Genomic DNA, 15,019 nt, shown 5'->3' on the forward strand with positions numbered 1-15,019 from the left:
TGAGGCAGGGGTCCTGTGGAAAAAATGGGATGTGATCATGTAACTAAAGAATGTCTTCTTTCCCAGCCAGTTCTACCCTCCCATTTGGGGCTTCCCATTCAAATCCCAGTCTTCCCTACTCATTGGGGTCCCCTTCCAGTCTCCTGCACAGCCCGGTCCAGTCTCCCACACTGGGCTCCTCTTTGGATCCTCAGTTTTCCTCCCCTGCTTACCACCATTCTCACTCTCTACCCCCACCCCAAGGATCCTTGTCTCAGTTTCCCCTCCCACAACAACTCCCATGTTCAGTCTCCAGGCCCCTCTCCCCCCAACTCCTTGTCCCAATCTACTCTCTCACTGCCACTGCTTGTCCCTCTCCCCCCGCCCCCCGCACCGGTCTGTTTTTTGTCTGCATGAGTCAGGTAGCCTTCTTCTCCATACTGCCTGGGCACCAGCAGGGGTAGCCTTGAAAACACAGGAGAGACAGACTCCCTGCTCTCAGTTCCAGAGCCATAGTAGCCCCCAGCACCAGAAGCAATTGCAGTGAAAGTTCTGCGCAGTCCCTGCGGATGGAATCCTCAGAGAATTTAGCTGCCAAACTCTGACAAGTGTCTACTGAGCACATGTGAACTAAGAGTTTTCAGAGGCTTAGATACTCACTAAATGTGGGCTGTTTTTTGTGAGAATGGCAAAAAGCACATCAGTGACACAATGGCCACCCCCTGCCAGATTTCAAACCCCTGCTCCAAAGCATGAGGATGCTAAACTTTCTGAGTAAAATAGTTGTCAGAAGTATTTTAACATGGGCAAAAAAACATATTTCCCCCTAATCTGTTTCTCAGAAATGGCTGGACCCTTTTTGTTGAAATTTTCCAAGAACAATATTGGGCCTGAGGCAGACATTTAGGATGGAAAAATTCAGCCCAGATGGTTTAAATCTGGCCAAGACCCTCAAATCACGGTCTGATAATGGAACAACCTTAAGTGTAGGCAGTGCTACCAGTGTCACCTGTAAAATTGTCACCTACGTCTTTATTCTGGAATTACCGTTTCTCTGATGTTGATCTCAAATTTATCTCCATAGTAGAGAGAAACTGTTTGGGTTTGTGATATAAGACTACAGAGGTTCATGTTTGCTGCTACCCATACTGACTATCATTAAGGTTAAGCTTTTGTCATGATTATCTTTAGTAAAAGTCATGGACAGGTCACGGGTAACCAACAGAAATTCATGGAAGCCTGTGACCTGTCCCTGACTATTACTAAAAATAACTGGGAGGGAGAAGGGGGGCTGACTGCCACGGTGACTGACAGCTCCAGCCCCTGCTGCCGCCACAGGGGCTGAAGTCAAAGAAGTCACAGAGGTTCATTAAAGTCACGGCATCCGTGATCTTCATGACTAAATCGTATCCTTAACTATCGGATATATACTTCCTGATTTGCAGTTTACTATCCATGAACTTGACCCAGTGTAGGAATACCGCAAGATAACCAATCCAAAGTCACATGCCTCATTACTGACAACTTCCAGCATTTTCTTCATGTGAGGTTCTTATTGGTTCACCATCAGATTGTATTATAATAGGTCTGTTTCTCCTTTCACGCCAGAGGAAATCAGGAGTAACTGCTTTGTGGTTAATGGCACTGTATAAGGGTAAAAAGGTGTGATATCAGAAACAGGCCCCAAATGTTTAAGTTGTGTATGTCATTCTTAACTTTGCTTTTTTTCTCTTCCTTTCTTTATTTTCAGTTTACTAACACGATTGGTTGAGACCTATTCGAAAAGTTTCTCACTTTGGAACATTACCCTTCAATTTTAATTTTCCCTTTGAGACATGACATATTAAAGTTATTCATTAATGTTATAATGTCACTCAATGTAATATTTTCTGAAAATCCAACGTGTATTTAATTTGTTTTATGCTAATAGTTTAATATCTTTTTTCATTTCTACTTTACTTTAGTTTTTCAAATGACTTTAGATGCTCAACCTTTCCTATATGATATTGGAAAAAGAACTGATTATGTGGGCTTTGGACATGAAGAGCAAGTGGAGCACATCAAGGCATATGTTTGCAAACCATCTTCTGTCACGGACAAAGCTGTGATTGTGATTCATGACATATATGGATGGCAATTCCCAGACATTAGATACATAGCTGATCTAGTGGCAGCTGAGGGATACGTGTAAGCATTATTGTTTTACTGATTTCTTCCCAAAGAGACGCACTCAGGTTCACCAGATTCCAATTTCCAAATTGTGTTTTCCATATACAAGGAGAAATCATGTCATTTGAGTCTGAATTACTTATCTAAGAATAAAGGACACATAAAAAATGGTACCTTCCTGACAGCTCCCAGTGTAAAATAGATTTTCTCAGTTCAGGCTGCAACAATTCTCGGAACATAATGGCGGCACAAGCAGAGTTCTGAGAAATGTCAAGGTGCAGTGCACTAACAGAAGCTCCAACAAAAGGTTGCTGTGTTTGAGTGCCCAGCAGTGTGGGTGATTTAAAAAACTGAAACTGTTTTAAACTGAAATTTAATTAGAAATACTAACAAGAAATGTATATTCATGGTAGGTTGTGCAACCTCTCTTTAAAACAAAACTTCTTTGAGACTAGACAACATGACAATATTTCTTTTAGCTTTCATTAGCACAGATGTAACATGAGAGTGAGAGAGAGCGAGTGTGCATAGCAATGAAGATTTCTTTTAAATGCACTGGCCTTTGGATTTGATTTTTAAAGATAAGGTGATATAGTATCAGTTTATTTTTCTACAGAAACACTGAATTTTTTTTAGAGAGACTAGGTGGGTGAGGTAATACTTGTTACTGGACCAATTTCTGTTGATGAAAGAGACAAGCTTTCAAGCTTCTACAGCTCTTCTTTAGGTCTGGGACAGGTGCTCAGTCTTACTACATCTTGCTAAGTAATTTTCTGACTACTGGAATAGCATGATGATTAGAAGGTGATACTGACACTAACCATGTGGGTGACCATTATGGGGCAAAAAAGGGCCAAATGAATATTTTGGTGTACATAGATTTTCCCTGTTGTTCTTGCCCGGACCTAAAAGTTGAGTCAATTTTATTTTTCATACAGAGCCATCTGCCCAGACTTTTTTCTGGGGAAAAAACCTTGGACATCCGCTGATCACTGGGCTGAGTTTGGTGACTGGTTGAAAGATCGAGATCCCACAAAAGTGGACAGGTAAGATGTATATTTATGCTGGAAATTTCAAAGCTTCATGGGCACCTGAACATAAAGATATGGATTTAATGTAGCAATTAAAGAGAATGTATGTGCCTTTAGGCAGCTGTATGGGCTAGCTCTGATGTAGCTAGATCAAAGCTAGCTTGAGTAATAACAGCAGTGAAGCTGCTGCAACACGGGTGGCTGCAACAGCTGGCCCTGCCTGCTCAGGATTCTGGGTACATATTCAAATAGCCTCCATCCATGTTGGCTTCACTGCTATTATTATTCAAGCTTGCTTTGATCTACCTATCTATGGTGTTGCAATCAGTCCTCCAGATTACAGAGTAGACAAAGCCTGTGTGGGAGGGAGCATAACAGGAGTTAAAGGTTGAAAAGTTAGGCCATCCCTGGGCATACTAAGAGAGGAGAGCTGCTGCGCCATGTTCTTCCTTGGGGCCAGGTCAGTGCTTCAAGGCTGCCTGGGGGGAACTGCAAAAGATGCCTACTGAGGGGGAAAGAGGGTTACTTCAAAAATGTGGGATCACAAAGTGCTTTTTATTTTGCAAAAGTGTAAGGATGTGGAGGAGGGGTTACAGAAAGGGAGGAATAACTAGGAGTAAGAGGAATTGCATGGATTTCAGTTTATATTTAAAAGTGCCATGAAAGGAGCTTATTTTTTAATTTACCAGTTATCTGACCAATGCCCTTGTGGTGTGCTGCTGGCTGGGCACCCAGACGTGTGCGAGTGTCTCTTGAAAGTAGGATATGAGTCTGGGCTCTCCCACTTTGTGGAGATGGTGGCATAATTACTACAGCCACCTAGGACAAGGGCACACCAAACTTCTGGCACTAGTAGCACGCCGGGTGTACCGTGACTGAGGCAAACACTGAAGGGGCTTCAGCTGCTAGACCCAGTAGATGTTAGACCTGGTGGGTCCCAATAATCACTCTGATGTTTGGCTAAAGTGAAGGGGTATTTTACTAGGGCTGGCAAGAAAGGGAAGGGTTGCAGATACTCTAGGTCAGGGTGGGCAAACTAAGGCCTGGAGGCCGCCTCTGGCCCTTCAGACATTTTAATCCGGCCCTCAAGCTCCCGCTGGGAAGCAGGGTCCAGGGTTTGCCCTGGTCCGGTGCTCCAGCTGGGAGCTTGCCCCACTCCACGCATGCTGTGGCTCCGCGCTGCTCCCGGAAGCAGCGACATATCCCTCCTCCGGCTCCTATACATAGGGGCAGCCAGTGGGCTCCACATGCTGCCCCTGCCCCAACTGCTGCTCCTGCAGCTCCCATTGGCTGGGAACCATGGCCAATGGGAGCTGCAGGGGCGGTGCCTGCGGACAGGGCAGCTCGCCGAACCACCTGGCTGCACGTCCGTGTAGGAGCTGGAGGAGGGACATGCTGCTGCTTCTGGGAGCTGCTTGAGGTAAGTGTCACCTGGAGCCTGCACCTCTGACCCTCTCCTGCAGCCTAATCCCCTGCCCCAGCCCTGATCCACTTCCCACCCTCCGAACCCCTTCGTCCCAGCCCGGAGCACCCTCCTGCACCCCCAACCCCTCATCCCCAGCCTCACCCCAGAGCCCGTACCCCCAGCTGGAGCCCACCCCCACACTCCAACCTCCTGTGCCAGCCCGGATCCCCCCTTCCGCACCCTGAACTCCTCATTTCTGGCCCCACCCCAGAGCCTGCACACCTAGCCAGAGCCCTCACCCCCTCCCATACCCCAACCCCCAATTTCATGAGGATTCATGGCCCACCATACAATTTCCATACCCAGATGTGGCCATTGGGCCAAAAAGTTTGCCCACCCCTGCCCTAGGTACAGTGGCTTAAACAGTTACAGCTGAAAGTGAAACAAAAGCAGTTCCTGTCTGGGCCTCTGGGGACAGTCCAGCCTTCAGGCCTATTGCCAGGGGTGCCTCTGCAGTCCAGTCTCCTTCAAAGCAAATAGGGGCTTGCAGATTTCCAAGCCAGGATCTGGTAGGGGTGTGTCTCACTGGGATCCCTCTCCGCTGGCTCCCTGCCCAGTCTCTGCTGCTCCTCCACAAGCCTTGCACAGACCTGCTCCCAGCGGCAACGTATGGCAGTCACACCCTGTGCCTCAGCTTTTGCTGCAGCCTGCTCCGCACACAGTTCTTGGGGCTTGCCCCCTGCATCCAGAGTCCCTGCTGCTCTTGGCGCCATGCCACCACTGCTTCTCAAAAGTGCCAAGTCTCTTCGTGGGTCAGGGTCTTTCCATACAATTTCTGCCCCTTCCTCCTGCCGGGCTTGGGGAAGAGCATGTGCCATGGGAGGGGAGTTGATGGGAATGGTAGTTTCCAGTTCATCAAATTCAGGATAGTGGGATGGGGGGAAAGGTTGCAGTTCTGTAGTGGGCAAAGTCTCAGGGGGAGGAGATGCTGAGCCTTGCCTGGCTGTGCTTCCAGACGGTTTATGTGCGCAGGGTTTGGGCCAAATGGAGAGATACAATTCTATGTTTGGATGGATGCTGTGGGGCTGGAGTTGGAGTTTCCTGGTGGTGCACTGGAGTAATTTCCTCCTCATGCTCAGATCCACCATAGTAAGTAGTGAAGTAAAGGGTTATCAGCTTGGTGTCACCCCTCTCTTGACTCCTATCTCTTCCTTTGCAATGGCCATGTCCTCTTCAAGGGTAGCTGGAGTTTGCTTCTGGAGAGGTCCCGGGTCACAGCAGGGGGTTCTTGTAGGAGGGTTGCTCTGGTCTATGTATTTTACACAAGGAAAATGGTGGGGAGAGGCACATCTTTATTACTGACAGACATACAGACCTCAGCCACTTGCTTGAATGACACTGTTGGCAGGGCAAGGTGCCTGCTGTGCTCTGTTAACCTTGTAAGGGCTGTGGCTTGTGCTTCACCGTGGGATGGACTGTTGTATTCACACCTGGGAATGTTCTGTCTTTCACATAAGGAGCTGCACATCTTGCCACTTGGTGAGGGGCATTTTTGATAAATGCCCCACTCCTGGCTGCAGTGAGTCTCAGGAGTAGCAGTGGGAAAAGATCATGAGAACGTGGTCTTGTGAGCAATATAAACGTGCAACACCCTGCCCAACATACTCACCTGGAGACAGCTGTTTCATGTGGGTGGTGGGCAATCCCCACTGCTGGATGGATTGTAGCACCATTGTCTCCCCTTCTCCCCAACCACAGTTCTTTTCTTTGGCTTTGGCACACGCAGCTGCTGTCTTCTTAACCTCTCTGCAGAGTACCAGCCACCTCCCAATGTCCTCCAGACTACTCCTCTGGTGTCCCACAGCTTTCACGCCGCCTATCACCTGTATCCATAGGTACTGAGGCTGGCTTTGATCTTTCTCCAAACTCCATGTGGAAAGGAGGCAAAGTTTTCCATGAATCAGTTCTTCAAGTAGAATGCTCCCTTTCTCTGTCAGCCATTGTCTGCCCATCTCACATCACACTTTCCTTCTCCAGTTGATGATAATAGGATTTATTCTCTTGCACAGCTCCTAAGCAAAATGTGCAGGATTACCCTAGAACATATTAAAGAGAATGTTTCTTGTCGGAGGGAAATATCGATGCCTGCAGAGGAAATGATCAGCTGAATGCTGATTCAGTGTGTCAATGGGAGGTCTGTCTAACATACATCCCATGTATCTGATGCTTCCTTGACATATCATCCAATATATTCACTTTACACAGTGTGTACATACACTAGTGAAGTAGTATTTTGTCATTGCATGCCAGTGCTTGATTTCTGAGGGGAGCTTTCAGGTCCTTTCTGCAGCTCTTCTCTAAATACTTTGAGGAAGACATCTAAGTTCCTCTGATTAAATTTATCACTTTTAAACAGCAAATGAAATGTAGGTACAGTTATCTATAGTCCATACCGACATTTGCAACAAACCGGTTCCTGAATTCAGGGAGGCACTGTTAGTTCTTCAGTGTCCATCAGGAGAGCCTGAAACTTCAAGAAACAGACAATAAAGCCAGAGTGACACCCATCTACTCTGACATTGACTGATGGGCCACTAAGCACTTCCATAACCTCTTAGGAATAGCTCAGTGCACCCAGCCTATCCCCTACTCCTGCCGGCCCAGCTTCCGACTACGCAAATCCCAGAATCCCTGTGTATAACAATATTACTGAATTTTCAGAACAGATAGTTGCTGAACATTTACCTTTTAGAATTCTTTCCCAAAACAAGGTGCAGATATATAAGCACTTACCTATCAGCTTAGGCACCAAGTTTTGAAAATCTAGCTTAGTATATGCAATTACATGTAAAATTTAAAAACTAAAAATCAGACCTCTGAAAAATAATAAAATGAAAATGTTTTCAAACTTGTTGAGACTTCTGAAATTAAAAAAAAAGAATTGACCATGGTATATATTATATATTCCCAAATTTGTTACATTACCCTTCATATGCAGTACATGTGCCTTTTTGTGTAGTAGTTATTGTCAGTTTAATTTTGGAAAAATGTTTAGTTGGATAATTCTTTAACGCTCTGTCAAGTGGTTGGCTGGAATTATTTTATGCTACATCACAAAGTATGAGGTGGGTCATAATATAGTCGTGTAATTTGTTTACCTAAATAAGTATTTCATTTTTACAGAATCAAGCTAAGCTCTTCTGCTCCCACAATCCATCATGTAAAATTCTGTTTGTGCACATTTGCACTTGCTTGCATGTCTTGTTCTTATTAGTTCCCTTCTGGATGAAGTAATTCTTAGTCAGTTCTCCTGGAAATGGTAGGATAGCTCCCAATTCAGATAATTACTTCAGCCCATGATTAATTTACTCTACTTAAGTTCTACTGAAGAAAATGTTTAATTTTAAGCACATGCTTATTGCTGTCCAATATAGGGATACTCTTTTGAATTAGGGCCATAGTTCCTAACCCATATTTAAGAATAGCAATACCTAATCTGGGGCTGGAATAATTTTAAATGACAGAAGGAGTAGATGGGGACAATTTTATGTACTTTTGGGTTTTCTTTTTAGATTTTCAGATTAAATCTGCTATAGATTTCTTAGTTCACTTTTGTTTGTATGTCTTAGGGAAGCTGATGTTGTCTTGAAGTATCTAAAGGAGCAATGCAGTGCAAAGAAGATTGGTGTCATTGGGTTTTCCTGGGGTGGAATGGCTGTACATCACTTGATGCTGAAAAATCCTGAATTAATGACTGGCGTGTCCCTCTATGGTAGTGAAGATTGCATGTAAACTTGAGCAGGCTCACTTGATTATGTAGAGTATATATTTTAGATGTTGCTTTATATAGATTTCTATAAGTATTCAATTTACAGGTGAGCTGCAGATTTAAATATGACTATTTATTTCAGCAATATGTGCTATATGCTTCCACTAACTAAAGGGAAAGCCAGTATTTAAGATGTTCACACAACAGAAAATGTAATTTTTCATTTTTCACTGAATGTCCTCACTAGCGCTATAACTGCTCGGAAAATTGTGATCTTTTCCCCCAGAATCTTTTGTTTTTCATCAGAATAAAACATGTGCTAATCTGTGAAATATATGAATGCCTTGTCTACACTAACACTGTAAATTGATGTAAATTACACTAATTAAGTTATGTAAACTACATAAATTGATGTAACTTATATTGATTGAAAATGGTGTCTACACTATGCTATGTCGATGGCAGAGTGCTCTCTCGCCGACTTATCACATCTTCACCAGACCCACTAAATCAATACCTCTGCATCGATCACAGTGGTGCCGATTAAGCTCGTAGTGAAGACTAGCCCTAAGAATCAAGTATTTCCTGATTTCCACTTGACTGGCTCTATGCTCCAGCAGGGTTCTCTGCTCTCAGCATTGCCATGGCATAATGCATACTGGGATATCCCAGAGCACAAGCAAATAATTTGGGATATAAGTGGTCTGAAAGAAGGAGAAAAGGTAAGTTGTCTGTTGTTCATGTGCTGAATGCCCAACGGAGCCTAGTTTGTAGGAACATTGCAGGAAGTTAGACTGGACATTTGGCACAGACGATGGCAGAGAGGATTCTGCTGCCTGTTCTGATGGGAGGAGCACATCTGCCGATGGTTAAGGAGTTTCACAATGTGGGAGCCATGTTGGTTCCCTGGTACAGCAGCAACCAAGAGTGCTTTCTTTCATCTTGGCTTGGCAAGGCAGGTACAGCGTTTCCTTTCAGATATGGACCTAGCCACACTTATCCATGCCTTCAGCCACTTCCAGTTTAGATTGCTGTAATGTGCTGAACATCAGTCTTGAGGACCACTCAACTTTCATTGACTGCAGAATGCAACTTCTCTTATCTGCTTAGTGGTGCTTCTTACATCTTGGCGTTCCATAGACTGAACTACCCCCAATTGGAAGCCATTGCCAAGAGTTGCTGGTTTTTAAATCCCTGTCCAACTTGGATCCTGTCTAGCTTACATGTCATCTTTCTCCTTATGCTCCATCCCAATTTTTGGGATGAGTAAGGGGCTGTTGACTCTAAAGTTTGCTGCCCTCACTGGTCCCAATAACCCACCTTTGTTGACATTCAGGATATCTTGCAAGGCCCATGTACATGAATATACTATCTTTCATTTGCTGGGTTGACTTGAGGAAAGTTGAGCCTCTTGAGGTTCTCTGAGTGTTTTTTTACACTATATTTTATGCTGTGTGAGTTTAAAGCTGATTTACGCGTGCACGTAGCATTTGTGACAGAACATTTTTATAATAAAAAATAAATATTGCTGAAGTAAATAGAAGTTTTGTATTTAAATTTGCAGCTCACCTTGAAAGACGTCACATGATTTAAATACTCTCTCAAAATGTGTTATAGGAATAATCAGGGACTCTGATGACAGATATAATTTGCTGAACCCGACGTTTTTTATTTTTGGGGAAAAAGATCACACCATTTCGTATGACCAAGTAAGTGTTTGTCTCAAAACAGATTTCTCTTTTCCTGACATGCTTTTATCTTATAAAGCAGAATTCTGGCTACTGGATATCTGTGTAGGCCTGCTAGGAAACCCTTGGGGAGACAGGAGAGCAGAGCAGTAGCTATATTTTAGCTTCTCCTTGAGATTACAGAGAAGCCACTGTATAGCTTCTCTTTCGGGGGGACTGAACAGAAACATGGTGGGGCCAACAGTCAGCCTCTTTGTATCACAGCAAGCAAGGGCTGAATGTGTACAAAGAGACTCCAGTGGGTACAAACCATACACTTTAACCACTTCGACATTTGTGCTGCCTCTTAGAGGGCACAGGGTTAAGCCACTGAATTTAGACTCTGGAGACAGAGGTTCAGTTCTCAGCCCTGCTCCAGAACTCTCTGAGCGACTGTGAGCAGGTCACCTAGTCAGTCTGGGTATACTGGGAAACTAAACTAGGTTAGAAAAGTGGTAATGAACATATTTTACTTATAATACCTGTAAACCTTATGCCCTGGCTAGATGAGGAAATATAGTGTTTTTTTAAAAAAAGGAATGATGTAAGATTAGCTATAATTAAAACACCTAGCTCTTATATAGGGCTTGTCATTAGTAGATCTCAAAGGAGGTCAGTATCCTTATCTCCATGTCACAGATGAGGAAACTGAGGCACAGGGAAGGAAGTGGCTTGCTCAAGGCCAGAGCTAGGAATAGAACCCAGCTCTCCTAAGGCCCACTCCAGTACTCTATCTAGTAGGCCACACTGGCTAATTAGTACATTTCCTAATATAATGCTTTTTCCCAGTGTAGACATGGGTGACCATGCCTTGGTTCCCTCTGTAAAATGAGGGTAGTACCTCCCTGCCTAACAAAGGTGCTGTGAGGGTAAATTCACTAATGCTTGGTAGGCACTAAAATACTAAAATGACAAGGGCCCCATAAGTACATAAATAGGAGTCAAGAGCCTGGTCTGCATATAAATTCCCTGCCTGTGCAGTGACAGTGATGGCACATCACCACAACACCATAGTTTATGCTGTAGGAATAGTCCATAAGTGGGAGAGGACTGACAGGTTTCAGAGTAGCAGCCGTGTTAGTTTGTATCTGTAAAAAGAAAAGGAGGACTTGTGGCACCTTAGAGACTAACAAATGTATTAGAGCATAAGCTTTCGTGAGCTACAGATGAAGTGAGCTGTAGCTCACAAAAGCTTATGCTCTAATACATTTGTTAGTCTCTAAGGTGCCACAAGTACTCCTTTTCTATTCTTCTCAGATGTACTTGATATTTTTTCATAAGAATGTTCTTTAATCCATGTAATGTGCTTACAGCATGGAATAGATGCATCAGGAAAATCTAAATTCCATACAAAAACTGCATTAAGAGAATCTTGAGGTGTAAAATGAAACACTTACATGACAGGAAATGCCAATATTAAGGTTGGATGAACAACTTTGTGCCCTTATCCATATGCATTAGGACACAGGATGAAATCCATTCAAGTGTTGGTATTGACTTCAGTGGGGCCAGGATTTCACCCACAGTGTTTAATTACATGATCCTTACATTATTTTTGTTCAGTAGAACTCTTGCCTTATTCACTGGGTAGTATGGATAGTGCTCAGTTAAGGAAGAAGCTGATTTATATTTATTTTTATTTGCATTATTTAAACGTGTGGATCCATGCCTCAGATATGGCTGTCCCTGCACTGACTGAACAAAACCTTCATTCACTACATGCTGTCCAATTTCCAAGGTGAAGGACTCAGTACTCTTCCCCAGCCTCATTCACTACACAATGCTATTTCACCCACCCTGCAAACTGAATAAGGCTTGGGCCCTTTGGAAAATATAGTATGTGATTACATAAAGACTGCATTGTAGTGCATACACACACGAGGGAACAATTAAGATTGTAAGGCCGCATTACCTTTAATTTTTCTTCTAAGTGCTTTTATTTTTCAAGGGTTATTTAATGTATTTTTTTTTATAAACGGAAATTCCTAGGTTCTTAAAAAAAGAAAAACAAAAAATGCCCTAAAAGCTTCCATCATCTGTAATGTGCTGTACAGCAGTGGAACTCTCTGTCCTGCACTGCATGTGCTCCGGTGAGGTACCAAACCTAGGCTTCATTCCATACACTTCCCTATTTACATCTGAAAAAAATACATGAAAAGAATGTTCTGACTGCAAAGTAATAGAAATTTTACAGTTGCTCATGCGACCTTAATTCAGACCCTTTGGGCACAGGAATTACGATACATTCTTTAATTACACAAACACATACAATTTTGAGACCCTACTTTCTCTTCCTTCCAACTAACAGACCTTCCAAATTCTGCAACAAATGAGACAACTGCCTCCTTCGCTACCCAACCTTGATTCAGCCCCAGAGCACAGTTCATTCTGTTTATTGAATGAGGCAGGGGTCCTGTGGGAAAAATAGTATGTGATAATGTAGTTGGAGACTGTATCATAATGAATATGCACAAAGAGGCTGAATTAAGATTGCAAAGCGGGGCTTAATTTTCTAATTTCTGAGTGGTTGGCTTTGCAACCTTAATGTTCTTTTAACATAGGATTGGGTATAGTGCAGAAGGAAGCAGGAATCCTTTACAGTCCTACCTGCTTACATACTCACCTTCACAGATAATACTGCACAGGCATCTGCACAGGTCTACACATTAAAAATGAAATTCCCCTCCACATCTGGCCCATGCATGTGCAACTGAGGGTACATTCACACTTCAAGCTTGAGGAGACATACCCATGTTAGCTCTGATCGAGCTAGTGCACTAAAAATAGAATGTAGCTGTAATTGCATGAGCAGGAGCAGGGTCTTAGACAGGATTGTACTCAAGGCAGCTAGCCCCTCCCACCACAGAGACCTGTGTCTTTCTCCCTTTTGACTGGGGTTTGTCAAGCTGCACCATTTCTGGCTACTCTGTGATATTCCCAGCAAGCCAGACTGCCTAAACAGGACGGAGTCTGCACTTTGTTTTCTCTTTGAATGCTAAGAACAATGTAATTGCCAGCAATTATGAGTTACCACATCTTTTTCTAAGCAAGCACATTTATTCTTATGGTGAAAGCATTACAGAGCAAACATAGTAAAAACAATAAAAGACTCTACATACTTCTAAAAAGCTTACCAGAGATCACCTCAACTCCAGCCTCTGGCTCTGGTAGGTATCACTTGTTCAACTGGGTTTTCCCCATGGTTACAAGTTCATAACTGTCTCAGATTCAGAGCCAGAACAACCATGAATAGTTCAGTCTTTCCTTTATACAACTTGGGCTTTTAATACTGGCCTTACGTAACAGGTGATCCACAGACAAAGGCCTGCTCCTCAGGGTGTAACTTCAAAGGCTGGATTTTTGCATAACCGGAGGTGCAGAATTTGAATTCACCTTACCTGAGATATTTCCCAGGAAATCCACTTCACGCGTATTGTCCCAAAAGCTCATTCTTATCTGACACATTGTTCAGTAGAGTCCTTTGATCACTCAGGCCTTATATTGGATCTCCCCCTACCGAGGTTACATACAGTTCTGGCCCACAATAATACATAAACTTTGTATTTGGTACAATGAACCCCAAGGATACTAAGACTTAATTCACTAAGGTTTCTTAAGGATATGGGAGGAAATTACCATATCTTTCACAGAGTCATATTTCAAAGATAAGTTTTCTTCTTTATTAGTTAAGAGCCTGTAAAAAGAGCTTCGTTAATAAAAATCTGGCCTGAGTGTTAGATAAGTAAAGAAGATACTAATCACATCTTCCAGAAAGCCAAACAATGGACAAACTGAGAGTTGACAAGTTAAACAAAAATTAAAAACAACACAATAATGGAAGATGCTCTGTGTTGCAGATCATCTTACTGGAGAAGAAACTGAAACAGTACTGTCAAGTTGAATATAGAATTAAAGTTTATCCTGGACAAGTTCATGGCTTTGCAGAGTTAAAGCCAGAAGATATGAAACCTCGAGATAAACCTTACATTGAAGAAGCAAGAAAGGATATGATGAACTGGCTGAAAACATATGTTTAACAGAAATATAAAGTCTAGTCTGTAAAACAATATAAAGTAATATATTTTGGGGATTTAAGAGTAGCACTTGATTGAATTATATTTACAGAAAATATAAAGGTCCTATTCCTATAACTTTGAAAAAGAAAATCTGTACTGTTTTGTAGAGAATTTACAACAATTAAAAATAGTAACTTTTTCATTTGTAGTTCTTAATATTTATAATCTGATTTCATATTGAATCATTGTTGAATGAAGAAATCATTAAGCATTAAAAAGTTGTTCAAATTCAGCCTATCTTAATATAGTTATAATCTGCCGGAAAAAGTTCTCCAATTTGTATAGGGCATATTCTTTTAATGATCATATTTTAATCATAATTAATACTAATGGAAATTGGTCATGCATTGAGAGTGTGGACTCCTTTGATCTATACTATCATGACAAAAGTGACCATACATCCTAATTTCACCAGCAGAGCCATGTGTTTTTTCTAAATGATGTCCCAGGAAGTTTTTTGGGGGACACCTGCAATGTCCTGTTTTTTCTTTTAATAAGTCAAGACATTTTTTTTATTAACAACTACAAAACATTTATACAAGACATATTGCTGTACTTAGTAGAATTTGCTGTTTGTGTAACAGGAAGGAGCAGTCTAGCCGAGTATGGTGAACAGAGAGCAACCGATGTGAACAGATAAATCAAATGACTGCAGACACTGTCAAAAGGTGTTGTTCTGCAAACATGGATGACACCAGTCGAGTGTTCATTATAAACTCATTTAGAACCCTATGCCACTGGAAAAAATTCTTCCACTCTCAAGCCTGGTCTACACTAGGGGGTTGGGGGGTGGGATCGATAGAAGTTACGCAACATCAGCTATGTGAATAATGTAGCTGAAGTCGACGTACGTAGACCTACTC

General features: G+C 42.6%; 1 protein-coding gene across 1 annotated transcript; it reads left to right on the forward strand.

The window, feature by feature from the left end:
• The first annotated feature begins 1,951 nt into the window (after positions 1–1,951).
• Positions 1,952–14,117, forward strand: LOC144260519 (carboxymethylenebutenolidase homolog). Its single transcript, XM_077809172.1, has 5 exons — positions 1,952–2,166; positions 3,087–3,194; positions 8,214–8,356; positions 9,971–10,062; positions 13,938–14,117. The coding sequence occupies exons 1-5, from the start codon at positions 1,952–1,954 to the stop codon at positions 14,115–14,117; spliced, it is 738 nt and encodes a 245-aa protein (XP_077665298.1).
• The last annotated feature ends 902 nt before the right edge of the window (positions 14,118–15,019 follow it).

The sequence above is a fragment of the Eretmochelys imbricata genome, chromosome 2, assembly GCF_965152235.1.
Source record: "Eretmochelys imbricata isolate rEreImb1 chromosome 2, rEreImb1.hap1, whole genome shotgun sequence".
NCBI classification, from domain to species: domain Eukaryota; kingdom Metazoa; phylum Chordata; order Testudines; family Cheloniidae; genus Eretmochelys; species Eretmochelys imbricata.